Here is an 11,352-nt window from a genome sequence, read left to right as displayed (position 1 = left end):
GAACGTTATTGGTCATTATGTACACTACATTGAGAAAACCACTGTGTTCTGTAAACTTTACTGAACATTGCAACCCCTGACCAATGTGTTCATTGTCTCAGCAGTTGCTGATTGCCATGTAAATTTACATCTGTCTAAATAAAATTATTCTTTAACTACTCTATGCCTACTCTATACCCCTTCTAGCACAAATCCTCTCTTCCCTTCTATCACAAATTCCCCTAAGCGCATATTCTCCCAGTGACGATACTAGGGGGGGAAGAGGGGGCCATGGCCCCCCAACATTATACTGTGCCCCCAACTAAAAAAACAGACAGACACTGGGAATGTAGGGGACATGTATGGACTGGGCGGCTGAGTTTCTGGCTCCAGCTCCACCTCCTGAGTCTACTCCCGGTGTCTTGTCATATAACGTCCTCCATCCGATAGTGTCCGCTGCATACTGCGCATGCGCAGCAACACAGATTCCGAAAGTTGTCGAGGATGAACGGCGCCTGCGCCGTGAGTCCAGGTTCTATCTCCACTATCCAAGTGGACATAGAGTAGGAATAAAAAAGAGCCGGTCGCAGCGAGGCCGAGCCCGAAGCGTGGCGAGCGAAGCTCGCCCGCGAGGGGCCCTCTAATATTCACAACCCTATGTCCGCTTGGATGGTGTGGCAACCCCCTCCACTCACGGAGCAGGCGCCGTGAAGCTGTCGTCTGCTCCGTACTGCGCATGCGCAGTACGGCCCGGACACTATTTGATGGCCGGACATTATACGGCAGAACACCGACCACTGGTTGCTATAACTGCCTTGCGTCTAGCAACCAGTGACGTCAGAGCCAGCATTAATGTCTCTCTCACTGAATGATACACAGCCGATCCGCTCCTTCTCCCCCTCCCCTCTCCTGTGTGTGTACCTTAGCTTCACACTTGACTTCCCTGGAGCACACACAGGAGAGGGGAGGGGCAGATCAGCTGTGTATCATTCAGTGCGAGAGAGGAAGCGGAGGAGAGAGAGACATCAATGCTGACTCCCGGGCTCTGAGCTGTTCCATGAGAGAGACGCTCTCAGCTCAGAGACATGCTGGAAGGCAGACTGCATTTATGAGGCACTAATGGGGTCTGCTGCTACCAGTGACAGTCCCACCTCTACGTGTCCAGAGATGGCAAACAGAATCCCAGGGGCAGGGCTAGAGGATCTCATTCATGTGCCCCTTGCAACATAAGGAGGGAGGGAGGGATCCTGGAAGCACCTGCTCAGTTTTATCCAATCATGCTGTGCTTCTTCTACTACAACCCCTCCCACTTCCCCTGCCACCTTGTTTTGATTTCAGGCAGCTCCAGCGGAAGAAGAAGCCAGACCACTCAGCTTTATAACTCCCATGTGAGTCTCTTTTTATGTATACTTTAAGGAGGTGAGAAGAAGTTTGTGTAGCTGGCAGCTTGTAGGGTGATAGGTGTGTGGTTTAGTGCAGGCAGTGTTCTCCATAGGGGGACAGGACAAGGGGAAAACATGCTCTTATAAGTTATGTATGTTGTAATTACCAGGCTGTTAGATGTTCAGCATCAGAAGACAAAACACACACCTCATACATTGATTTATATCAGCAAAAATGTTTATTACAGAGACTTCTGTGATAGGGAGAAAAGAATGCATTAAATCTGTGTGTTCTGTCCCTTTACTGTCTCTGCCAGCTCCATCTTTAACCCTTTTGGCTCCTCCACACTAGTTTTGCCCTCTGAAGAGCAATCAACATTTAAATTGCTCTTTAGGAAACATTAGGCAGGTGGTGAAAAGGGGTTGTATCACCTCCTCCCTGCCTACTTTATCTCCTTGAACCCCACGCTAGTACACCACAACTGTGCATTGCAGAGCAGCCCTATTCACTTGAATGGGTTGGTAGCGCCTGCCAAAGCCAAAGGTTCCTACCATGACATAAAACATCAAGAGTACAGCATGTGTACACCTCCAGCTGCTGCCTATGCAGCTAAACGGGTATCAGTTGGGGGTGGTAGAAATGTGGCTCAATTGAAGTATTTTACAGCCCCCTAACCACTAGTGTGAATGAGCCATAATATTGCTGGTGTGGTGTCACAATCAATCTCAATATAAGTGTAGCACTAACCCCCCGAAGGAGCTGCTGGTTATTTTTGGGCTTACCGTTACCTTTCGTTCTCCTTGTGACACAACTAGGGGATGTCCAGTGATAGATAGCCCAGTAACTTGAGACTAACAATAGATTCAGGTGAATGGATTTTATTTGCAAACGTCAACCATTGAACAGTCTTTTAACTTGGGACAGGAGGGTTGGAAAGGAAAGTTCAGGTACACTCAATGTCAAAGTCTATAAACGTTAAGGATCTTGCTTACTTTGACTGCATCCAGAGAATAGCCATTCGCAGCTGGATGAGCACCCAGGTTGGACAGTCCCTCTCCCACAAGGCCTAGCAGCCAACAAGGTGCTTGTTCAGGATTCAGGAACAAAGTCTTTATCACCGACATTGTTGCAGAACACAAATGGTAAACTAAGCGGTAGAACACTTGTACGATACCTGGATCTTTCAGCCCACTTGCCGATATCCCCGAGACCGGATTCTCTTGGTTACTTCAGCCCTTCCAGGCTCTTGTTAAGAAAACCAACCTCTCACGTGGTGTTCTTCTAAAGAGTCCTATCCTGGAATGCTCGAAGTACACCGGACTTGGACTGGAGACAGCACCCATCCACCTTGGAATCCTTCCTTATTTCCCTTGCCTTGGGCTAGCCAGCCCCGAGGTATTAAAGTGGGGTGGAACCGCACCCCAGGCCATAGCCTTCCCGGGTGCTGGTCAGGAGGACCAGGACCATATACTCAGCACAGCATACTGGACCGGAACCTAGAACCACGTGACATAAATACCCTCTCCCAGAGGGCACAGCAGGAGGGCCACTCCCACTGACCTGACTCCAAGAGGGAATAATTCAACCTAACCAGACCATAGTTCCACGTCTGCCACCAGAGACAGTGCCCCCTGTGGCCAGGCTGAACATCTCACAGTCCAGTCAGACTGACACAGAAGCCAAACTTAGTCAAATAGGCCCAAACCAAACTGTAGTTTGGGTAAAGCTTTAACTTTGAAAAACATAGCACGTGCTCTTCAGGAGCCCGCCGCTACACAAGTAAAGTGCACATTCCCTCTCCCTCCTCATTTTACCATAAATGTTTATTTTACTAATCTGATAAATGTATATGCCACCAATGTAAGGGCTCATTTACATTTGCAGTAAGGGGGCAAAAAAGTAGGAATTCGAGCCATGGTTTTATTGTCCCCTGAACCACTGGTCATGATCCCGGCAGAGCCTGGACTAGCTCTGTGACATCAGCTGACAGCGGGTTTTTGCGGAGGGGCAGAGCTGAAACAGTGATATCCAGAGTGGTGTGCACTTTGTGGATTGACTGTGGTTGTAAGCTTATTACTGGTTGGAAGCCTCTGGAGGCTCTCAACATTTAGAGTTAGGACCACAGAAAATGGGGTGCCTTGATGGGGCCCCGTAGCTTATGCATGTATTTGCAAATATATGCTGATTAACCCCTGTTTTTTTAACGCACACTGTTGGACAGAATAATTGAATTGGTTAGCAGGCTGGTCAATAAGTTTATCTGGGAATGTCTTTGGTATTGATTTGCATGTGTTGCCCTTCCATGTGCTCCTTGCTGCAAAGGCCAGTTATAGGTAAGGGCAGCGGCCATTTGTTTGTACTGAAATTTGAAAGTACAATACTTGAACTTTCAAATAATTTTTTTATTTTATTCTTGAAATATATAGGTATGGGTATGGAATTGCATTTTATAGTTGCCCCCCCCAACTTTTGTCCCTGTCGCCCCATGTGCCCCCCTAAATATGAAAGCTGGAGACCCCATTGTATCCTCATCCCCAACCCCACCCCCCAGCAAAAATCCTTCTCCCCTAATGTCCCTTCCAAGAAAAAAGTCCCCCACCCTCCCATCCACTTCTCCCAGCACAAACCCTCTTCCTCATCCCAGCATAACATCTCTCCCAATGCAGAGGGACCCTCTCCCATCTTCTCCTCCTGTTGTGCATGATACACGTCAGAGCCAAGGAGGAGCCTAAGGGAAGCTTCTCTCAGCTCTGACATTTTTGTGATAGACAGCCAACAGGGAGAGAGGTTCTAGCTGCCACAAAGTGGGCGATCGTGGTGTCAGGGATACAGAAGATGCAAGACGGGTCCCTGGGTGCCCAGTGCAAGAGCACCCCTGCAAACTGGATTAGAGCCCAGATCCATGAGGTGCCAGGATTTTATTGAAATACCAGGACCGTCCCACAGAACACAGAACTGTTTGAAAGCATGCCATAGGAAAAGCCTATCACAAGCCTGGGCACCTGAAACCAGGCATATATGGAAAAAATGTATTAACAGCGTAACCTTCAATGAAAACTGTATGTCTGAATTATCGGTAGGATTAGGAATTAGGAGCAGTCAAGCACCTCATCAAGTTGACTGTTACAGAAAAAGTCAGATTTGCATATAATCTATCTGTGTGGTGTATGACACAGGTAAGTTAAAGTGGATGTAAACTTGATTCATGAAATTTGAGCTAGGCACATATATCTGCAGTTTTCTTATCTCTCTTCAAAGAACTATGTCCTGTAGCTGTCTCTTTCTCCTTTGCTCTATCAGCCTGATAACTTCTCACACATTCTCCTAGAAGGGAGATAGGAGTGTGTGTCAGTGGAGGTTGCTTTTACCCCTTCACGCTGACCGTATGCAAATTTGCGTTCATGGCCTGAAGGGGTTAAACCAGGGTGATACCTGTAGCTGCTGCTCTTCCCGGGCTATCCCATCCCACCGGGAGACCCGAACCACAGCTGGCGCATTAGCTGGCAACGCTGAGACCCGAAAAAATCCAGTTTCGGCTTTGATCGGGTCTCCGGTGTAAAAACCCAGAAGCAAGATCACAACGTCACTTTCGGTTTACTCAGCTGTCAATGGCGCCGATTTTAAAAAATTGACAGTATTCAGAATCGCTAATTTTGCCGATCTGAATACTTTTAAGTGCAAAGGACGGATTGGGGGTCTCCATAAAGAGCATCTGTCAATGCCTATTACTGTCACAAGGGATGTTTACCTTCCTTGTGACAGCAATAAAAGTGATCAGAATTTTTTTTACAGGAACAATGTAAAAGAATAAAAATAAAATAAAATAAATAAGAAAATAAAAATATTTAAAGCGCCCCCGTCCCAGTGTGCAACAAAGAAAACACATACATAAGTCACACCCGCAAATGTAAACAGTGTTCAAATCACACATGTGAGATATTGCTGCGATTGTCAGAATGAGAGCAATATTTCTGGTAAAAGACTTTCTCTGTAAAGCCCCATACACACTATCAGATTTTCTGTTGATTTTTGTCTTTACCAAAACCATGTAGTACAAGGGCCTGTCTGGTCGCATACAAATTTAAACTTCTAAGGTTTGACCTCATATAATATGGTTTTGGTAAATCTGAAGGAAATAATCAGCAGAAAATCTGATAGTGTGTATGGGGCTTTATTCTAACCTGGTTACATTAATTTTTCTTAAATGTTGCCTATGGAGATTTTTTAGGCACCGTCGTTTGTCACCATTCCACGAGTTTGTGCAATTTCAAAGCATGGCATGTTAGGTATCTATTTATTCAGCATAATATCATCTTTCACATTATACAAAAAAAATGTTTCGTTTTTTTTTTTTAATTGATGAAAGTGCCTTTTCAAAATGCGTTTGAAAGACTGCTGTGCAAATACAGTGTGACATAAAATATTGCAATGATTACCATTTTATGCTCTAGGGCAGTGATGGTGAACCTTGGCACCCCAGATGTTTTGGAACTACATTTCCCATGATGCTCAACTACACTGCAGAGTGCAGGAGCATCATGGGAAATGTAGTTCCAAAACATCTGGAGTGCCAAGGTTCGCCATCACTGCTCTAGGGTAAAAAAACAATTATATAAGGCTTGGGGGTTCTAAGTAATTTTCTAAGCAAAAAATACAGATTTTAACTTGTAAGGAACAAATGTCACAAAGGCTTAGGCATGAAAGGGATAAATAGATTAGCAGTCAGCTTGCCGCCTAAGAACAGAACTATGCACATTCCTTTCTTTCCTTTGTCTGTGAGGAGAGGGGGTGTGTGCCTTTCCTTCAATCAGCTAACTTGGCTGTATTCCAATGATCCACTCCCAGTGCTAACCAGGAAGAGAAAAACTTTAACACGAAGAGCACTTTCTAAAGGATATATACACACACATCTCAAGTCTCCCGGAAGGTGCGGGAGACTCCCGCATTTCTGCGGTGGCTCCCACACACCCGCAAGCGCCTCCTGATCTGCGGGGAATGATCGGTGCAGCGCCTGTCCCTCCTGCTGCGCACCGATCAACCCCAGCTTCTCTGTGTACTCCTCCCGCCATCCCCCTCCATGTCCTTCTCCGCCACCCCTTGTCCCCTGTAACTGGCTCCCGTCCTCTCCTGCCAGCTGTGGGGGGGGGGGGGGGGGGAACTACTAATAGGACACAGTGAGTGAGATCGCTCCTGTGTCCTGTGATTACTGAGCAGCGTAAACTGTGTTCACTCTGCTCAGTTTATGAATGGACAGAAGCCTCTGTCTCCTGTTCATTCATCTTTAGTGCTAAGAAAGGGACTGGAGAATCTGTGTCCTCAGTCCCTTTGTCTGTCTCAAAGGGGATACATCTCACCAAAGCCAACCCCCCCCCCCAAATAAAAAATTAAATATTGTAAAAAAAAAAAAAAAAAATGAAAAAAGTGTAAAAAATAATAATAAATGCTTTGTGAAAAAAAATTGAAAACAAATTAAAATGTAAAAAAATCTATTATTTAAAGTAAAAAAAACTACTGACACCGTCCACTGCCACCCACCCCCACCCCCTTCCCCAGAAGCACTGCGAAAAAACAATATTGAAAGTGATTTAAATAATATTTTGCCACGGGGTGGTGGCGTTTGCGTGCGCAAAGCATCAGCTCCCTGAAATTAGTTTGCCATCTCCCTGAAACTAGTTTTTGCAGGTTGGGATGTCTGTATACAGATGAAGACAGCAGATATACATGTATAACATATATAGGGAGATTGGTTTTATCTCTGTGTATCATCTGAGGCTATTCACTTCACTGGGTATATGTGAGGGTTTACTTCCACTTTAATGTTTTATTCTGCAGTCTGGAAAAAAAACGCTGAACCACATTTTGCACAGCTGTGATAAGTCATGCAAATATAATGGTTTGTGCTGCAGTGCTCACAGTTTAACACACTGCTAACAAAGAAATACTAAATTGGGTCATACAGCATTCACATGAGCTCTTATTTCAAAAGCTATCTCTCACTTTAACCTCAAATGGAAATGTATAGACAGAAAGTGGGTGAGATGAGTCATTTATCTGTGTGTATAGATTACACCTTGAGCTATTGAACTCTGTACAGAGCACAGCACATGAAGTTAAAAAAAGTTAAGAAGTTAAGAAAACTAGAAAGCACAAGCCTAAACAATACGGACCACTTATAAAAAAAAAAAAAGTTGCATTAAACTAACAAAAATGTATATTTTTATATTAAAGAATGAAAAATTGGGACTACCACTTTACATTTTCTCTCCTTAACACTGCCTCTTCAGCCACCAGAATAAAAAAAACTACCCTTGAAGTGGGGCCTCCCCATACTGCAGTGGTAAATGCTAATTAAATCTACAGGAATAAGCTGTAATTCATATGTTTTGCTATGGCAGGCTTCCTCCACACTGTATGACTGTCTGCCGAGGCCTCTTCATTTTTCCAGCAAGATAGAAGAAGTGAGCACAGGAAGCCTGCTGGAGCATGGAATAAGCTAGATATTGCATCTTATTCTACCCCTAAATTTAAGGAACATTGCAGAGGGGGAAGGGGTGGGGGCAACTGCAAGGGTATTTTTTTTCTGCCAATCAGATTTAAACCAAGGGAGAATCGGATATTTTAGGGCTTTTGATTTTAAATCGAACTCAATAAGTGTACTCCAATTTTCAATCATGTTTTGCATGTATTTTTTCAGTCTATTTCGCTCATGTGTATACTGCTAAATTATTCCTCATGTGGGTACCAAGAGCATTGATCATCATGTTTTAAGGAGCTGCTGGTATACGGCTTTATAATTCTATCATAAATTCTAAACTTTGGTGACCTGCTTTGACCAATAAATGACTTATAGTAATCCCATAAATCATCTTGGTTAATTTAAATAATCATTTAACAGGCTGAACTGTGTTTGTTGTTATGAGTATCAAAGAGGTCATTTTATACCGCCTATTTATTCGGGTCATGGTTACAACAATGTGAAAACCCAGCTCTGTGAGGTTTAGAATGATGCTTTGCTGTGAAGTTAATCTTCTATATACACTGCTGCCTTTATACTGTAGGTGTCAGAGAATTTATTACAAAAGTCTATAGAGATGTAGGTTTTGTTTTTGGAAATTTCCGTGCTTTGTCAGCTCACTCGTTTTAAAAGGATGTGTAGCGCTGACATCCTTGCCTATTGATGTGATTATGTATGCTTAAAGTGGTTGTAAACCCTTACAACACACTTTGACCTACAGGTAAGCCTAGATTAAGGCTTACCTGTAGGTCCAAGAAATATCTCCTAAACCTATACGGTTTAGGAGATATTTGCCCGAAGACAGGCACCGGCGGCGCGCAGGCGCACTGAGCGCGGCATCGTCAACGACGAAGATGCCGCGCGTGTCGGCTCCCGTGCGAATGCGCGGGAGTGACGGCTTCGCTGAATGAGAACGGCGGAGCTGCGAAACCCCACCGAGAAGATGGATGCGCAGGACTACAGGGGACAGCGGTGACATCGCTGGCTCCTGTGTCAGGTAAGTGACACATAATGGACTACTATGCGATGCATAGTAGTCCATTATGCTTTGCCTTTGCAGGGAATGAAAGAGGAAGTAAACCCATCAGGGTTTACTTCTTCTTTAATGTAAGGTTTATGGACAATACTGTGGTTTTGTACCAGAGCCATCTAGTGACCAAATATGGGTAACACATCTGTTTATTATCACTTCAGAACAACCTAAAGACTTGTACAGGAAGTGACTGTTTGTTTGGATTCTGAAGGTTGACCTTGTTACCCAGGAGTCCGTGTGACCTACCCATGAACACTCTTTTATGCAGTGCATGCTGGGTAGGGGATAAAAGGGACCCGAGTGGCCATTTTAGGTCTCTTGGGATCACCCTGCCTGTGCGGATCTGTGTAGAGGTTTCTCGGAGACAGCGGCCTACAGCCACCGCAGAGCGTCAGCCTGTTTGTTTTGTGAGGTGACCTGAGGGAGCCAGAAAGATGGTAGTAGGATTGAGAAGGTCCAGAGACACTCAGCGGAGAATTGGAGAACCGAATTTATTCAGCGGAGCGATACAGAGCTTTTGGCCCAGCTGACAGAAAGGTAGGCTACAGTCGCTGGACCAAAGTGATCACGCGGAACTCTGATCCAGTTGGTTAGTGGGTTGCGGCCCATTTGTTAACTTTTTCACGCAGTTAGACTCGCATATTCCATGGAGCCACAGCAGAGCAACTGACACTGAGCAGGCTTGGGGCCTATCTACCTTGGCGCCTCAAGCATTTGTAAATAAGTTACTGGAGTTACACCAGGAGCATTTCAGCTTAATCCTCCATGAACTTTGGATTACAAATACAAAGGAGTGACTTTAGTTAGCGAAGACCCCGGATAAAAGTACTTTAAGTGAGGCCTCACATAAAGCATTTAAAGCAGAGGGAGCTCCCAGGTTATACATATAGATACATTTTGTATTGTGTTATATTGAAATATATTGTGCTGTCGTCCTACGTTGGGATGACAGCACAATTCCTGTAATCGCCTGTGTAAATATTTTGCGGTAAAGATATTTCTGGTTAAGTATCCAGTTGTGTGGAGTACTGTTTCTTATCACCAGGTGAAGCCAGTGGATCCTGAGGGTACAATACAGGTACTTTGCATTGTTTTATATTGTACTGTATTACACTGCCCCACTGCTGTGCCAAGGGGACTGAGTCAAGTTAGTGGGGCTTCTAAGAAGAGTGCAGGCCCAATCTAATCAGCAGCTCCTTTGGGGGTTAGTGCTACAGATGCTTATTGCAATGCACCTTAATGTATGAACAAAAATGCAATGTACCAGCATACCAAGGTATGAATGGGCCCTAAAATTAGACAAGCCGTTGATGAAACAGAGACTACAAACTTTCTTTTTTTGACTACTCTTGTTGATTTTCTCTTGTCCCAGTTTAGTAGCCAGCATAGGTACTGCCAATGTTAACCTAAAATATTGTATAATGCCAGTTTTTTTTGTGCAAGGAATGATTTATAGATTGGACTTGATGGTCTTTTTTTTCAACCTCACCTACTATGTAACTATGACAAAAGTTTAATTTAAATAAGTATTATATTCACAGATCAGAAAAATGCAGAATTTAGAGATGAGATCCTTAAAAATGTATATTTAATTTGTGTGTGGAATCTATCAGGTTGAATCATACACTGGTATCTTGCATCGCCTAAGCATGTCAATGGATGATTTTTGTGGAATTCCTGGCTCTCTTTTTCTTCCCCTTTCTCCACAAAGTCCCTCTTCTGCTGATGCATTCTCTGTACCCCAAAATGCAATGCCCACATGTCGAAATCCTAACACTCCTTAATGTTTGTCAAACTTTTTTCAGTCACAATAAATGAAACAGGTACAGAGCTGATACTCTGAGAAAATTGTGAAATTGCAGTAATAAAAGAAAAGGAGCAATTCCAAGAATTGTCAATAGGTGGCAGTGATGGAATGTAAATACATTCATTAAAGGACAAATGTATGGTCCTTAAAGCAGTATTAAACCCAAGAGCAAATTGCAAATGACCAATTCTTAAATGTGGTTGCTGCAACCATTTTCATTTGTAGGCTTTCTTTCCTTTATTTTCATCTGGCGTTCCAGCCAGAAAGTCTGCACCTTTTCAAAAGAGCAGGCTCTCTTGCAGATTGGATCAGTTAGGGATGAGACAAACCATTTTTTTCAACAGGGGTGATTACAATGATCAGCTTTTATTTATGTAAAACCTTTATCCCAAAAGAAGAAAAACGGTTTGCTGTAACCGCTTATAAAGTGTTAGTTGGAGCTTGGCCTCAAATTGTTAGTGTGTCTAAATCTTCTAGTACATCTAACACTCCCTTCTCCCTATACCAGTGTTTCTCAATTCCAGTCCTCAAGATGCACCTTCAGGTCATCTTTTCAGGATTTCCCTCAGATGAAACCGCAGTGGTAATTACTAAGGCAGTGAAACTGATCAAATCACCTGTGCAAAATAATTGCAC

The 11,352-nt window shown here is 43.9% G+C and overlaps 1 protein-coding gene across 2 annotated transcripts in view; it reads left to right on the top strand.

The window, feature by feature from the left end:
* Window positions 1-1,061: 1,061 nt before the first annotated feature.
* The window catches only part of LOC143983272 (inosine-uridine preferring nucleoside hydrolase-like), a 59,123-nt gene continuing 48,832 nt past the window's right edge, over window positions 1,062-11,352 (top strand). Inside the window, exon 1 of one of the 2 annotated variants that reach the window (XM_077482769.1) lies at window positions 1,062-1,367. In XM_077482769.1, the coding sequence (XP_077338895.1) occupies window positions 1,257-1,367 (111 nt within the window). In that variant the 5' untranslated portion in view covers window positions 1,062-1,256. The remainder of the gene's footprint in view (window positions 1,368-11,352) is intronic. The other variant, XM_077482770.1, reaches the window with a different exon arrangement.

Source organism: Lithobates pipiens, unplaced genomic scaffold (genome assembly GCF_037356315.1).
Source record: "Lithobates pipiens isolate NorthernLeopardFrog02 unplaced genomic scaffold, aLitPip1_a1.2 Scaffold_16, whole genome shotgun sequence".
NCBI lineage: Eukaryota > Metazoa > Chordata > Amphibia > Anura > Ranidae > Lithobates > Lithobates pipiens.
Note: the sequence above shows the minus strand (reverse complement) of the source record. Positions and strands in the feature narration are given on the sequence as shown.